Below are 2926 nucleotides of genomic sequence, written 5' to 3'. Positions count from 1 at the left end.
TGACATAAGCAAACATGGGAACTAATGGAGAAAAACTATTTATAATAAGAACTAGCTAACGAGAACATACTGAAAATATGGATTACGAAACTCTTTGTTTTAACTGACAGCCATCTTGGTAGGCAGTTGCTATGACAACAATAAACAAGCCACAACTGCATTACAGCTGTTACTCATTTGCAATTTTTGAGTCTGAAGCCTGATATTTAAAAACGAGGCTTAATCAATCCCAACAAACTTTCAACAAGATTTAGAAATCAATATTTATAGTTTTTATCTTTTACTTTTTCATCTATTTATTATACATTTTCTTTCCCACTTTCTTTTTCCACTATGCAAAAGAATATAAATGTTTGACGAAACAAGGAAAATTAACGTCACAATCTATAGATATAGAAAAAAAATCTCGAGATTATCATATATGTGTCAAACTCGAGGCCCGAGGGCCAAATCTGGCCCGCCGTAGCTTTTTACGTGGCCCTCTAGACTCCAAATTATAGCAGTAGGCCCCTCCAGTTTACACAATAACCGTAAAATTAACACAAAAATCAACAGATGCCCACATTTTTCTGAGTTTACCAACATTTTTTCTCAAAATTGGCCAAAAACCAGGGACTTGCTGTCTCAGCCTGACTTAGTTACAGTCCAGGACCAACAGAGCGAATAATAAAAGGTCACATTTAACATCATATATTAGCGCAAATATCGTAAAAAGTCCTTCCAAATATTTCTAAATTAGCACCACAAACTGTAATGTTGACTGCAGAAAACCACAGAAACCATCCTGGACGGACGGATTGGTGTGGAAAGATGTTAAATGTGTTATTTTAAGAAGCGCTGAAACAAATATTTACTGATATTTTAACAATTTAAGTGGTTTTTATCAATACGATCTGGCACAACAGGCCCTGGAAATGATCCCAGAGAATGAAAACCAGAGAATCATGGGACCATTTTGAATGTAAACCAGAATAAAGAGTGGGATGATGTCACACCACCAGCAAAGGAAGACTGTGATGTCACTGGCGATGAGGTCTGTGATGTCATCAACAGCAGAATTGTATGCAACACAGTTCTGCTTATTTTTCATTGCTTGCAAAATCACTGACGTGCGCAAAGCTCTTTTTACCGATCGACAGTTTTAGTGATCACATTTAGGACAAAATGTCTCATCACTCGCCGAGATGTCACAGTGGAATGATGGGAGCCCACGAGAGAAGGGGAGTCCAGCAGAACCCCCAAGGCCGGTTCCCTCCTGCACACCCCAGCATCTTACACGAGGAGATCCAACGACTGAGCTCCCTCCTAGAAATGGAGAGAGCCGGAAGGTCTGACGATAACCAAAAACTGGCCCACCTGGAGGCAGAGCTGGAAGAGACGAAACTCCAGTTAAAACGGCAAAAAGCTCTGAAAGAAATGTACATCAACAAGGGCAAGGAGACGAAGAAGGAGCTGGAGAGAGTGGAGAAGTTCAGTGATCCAGAAGTGCTTAAAGCTGCGGCCATGGCTTCCAGGATTCACAACGATGTCAAATACAAGAAGAAGAAGCCCTTGCAAGAAGATTTTGTGGAGCTAAAGGTGGCCCACCTCCTCAGCCAGGAAGCGTTTGTAGCTGAGATTCAGGCTGAGAGGGCGAAAAGTAAGGCCCTGCAGGCGGATCTGGACTCGCTCCTGGCTTCCTACGAGGAGCTGCGCTCCAAGTGCGAAGCCGACGCTGCTCTGGGGAGGCAGGACGCCGAGACACAAGGTACGAAAAACTCCACGATTGAAGAGAAAACCAAAGAGTGAAGGCAGTCAAGAGCAGATCTAAGAATGATTTTGAAATTTAAAGAAGGAGAAAGACATGCAACAGAGGAACTGAGGGCTGGAACCAAACCCAGGTAGGTTGTCGCCTCTGTGCTCATCAAGAGGCAAACATTTCCCCCCCCATTGACAAATTAGACAAAAGGTCCCTTCCCAACCCAACTGGAAAAAACGTCGGCAGCACGGTGGAGCAGCGGTTAGCGCTGCGGCTTCACAGAGGMGAGTTTGCAGGTTCTCCGCGTGTTTGCGTGGGTTTTCTCCGGGCGCTCCGGTTGAACCCACATCTCCCAAAACGTGGCGGTAAATTTCCCCCAGAAGAGTTACAGAAACCCCAAACGTGTCCAGAATTACCGTTAAACTTTAAAAAGACAGGACTAGCCGTGCGTTGGCCCGTTTCCCTTCGCTGCTTCACGGCTCAGTCTAGGTTTTGTTTGTCAACCTGGGTTTAATTCCAGTCCTGGGGAATCTGCTGCATGTCTTTCCCTTCTCTCTCCTCCCAGTTCCTGCTCAGCCACTGTTGGATAACGGCCTAAACATTTATTAGAGCCTAAAAAACTAAAAAATACATTTTCACCTCACAGGTGGAGCCGCTTGCAAACTGACCAAAAGTCAGAATGTGCTGAGCCTCCCTCTCATTTTCTCTCTTTCTTACATACTTAATAGGTTACGTACCACACACACACACACACACACCCACGCACACACACACACACACACACACACACGCACGCACGCACGCACGCACGCACACACATGTCCCCTCCGTGGGCTGCCACCTTATCGTGGTGGGGGGGTTTGAGTGTCCCAGTGATCCTAGGCTGTCGGGGCTTCATGCCTCGACAGACGGGTTCTAGGTGAGGAACCAGACCAAGTGCAGCCCAAAGACCCCTTATGATGAACACGACCGTTGTACTTGGCCGTACATGAGGTCCTACCCTGGAGCCAGGCCTGGTGGGTCGCCGGTGGGCCGTCGGTGGACTGCTGTGGGGCCATCGGTGGACTGCTGTGGGGCCATCGGTGGACTGCTGTGGGGCCGTCAGTGGACTGCTGTGGGGCCGTCGGGCCATCGTTGGGCCGTCGGGCCATCAAGCCGTGGGGCCATCGGTGGACTGCTGTGGGGCCG

At 47.1% G+C, this 2926-nt stretch overlaps 1 protein-coding gene across 1 annotated transcript in view; it reads left to right on the top strand.

Annotated features, from left to right (window-relative positions):
- Nucleotides 1-333: 333 nt before the first annotated feature.
- The window catches only part of LOC103458794 (uncharacterized), an 18406-nt gene continuing 15813 nt past the window's right edge, over nucleotides 334-2926 (top strand). Inside the window, exon 1 of the mRNA XM_008399848.2 lies at nucleotides 334-1747. Coding sequence (XP_008398070.1) covers nucleotides 1165-1747 — 583 coding nt within the window. The 5' untranslated portion in view covers nucleotides 334-1164. The remainder of the gene's footprint in view (nucleotides 1748-2926) is intronic.

Source organism: Poecilia reticulata, linkage group LG22, assembly GCF_000633615.1.
Source record: "Poecilia reticulata strain Guanapo linkage group LG22, Guppy_female_1.0+MT, whole genome shotgun sequence".
Lineage (NCBI taxonomy): Eukaryota > Metazoa > Chordata > Actinopteri > Cyprinodontiformes > Poeciliidae > Poecilia > Poecilia reticulata.
Note: the sequence above shows the minus strand (reverse complement) of the source record. Positions and strands in the feature narration are given on the sequence as shown.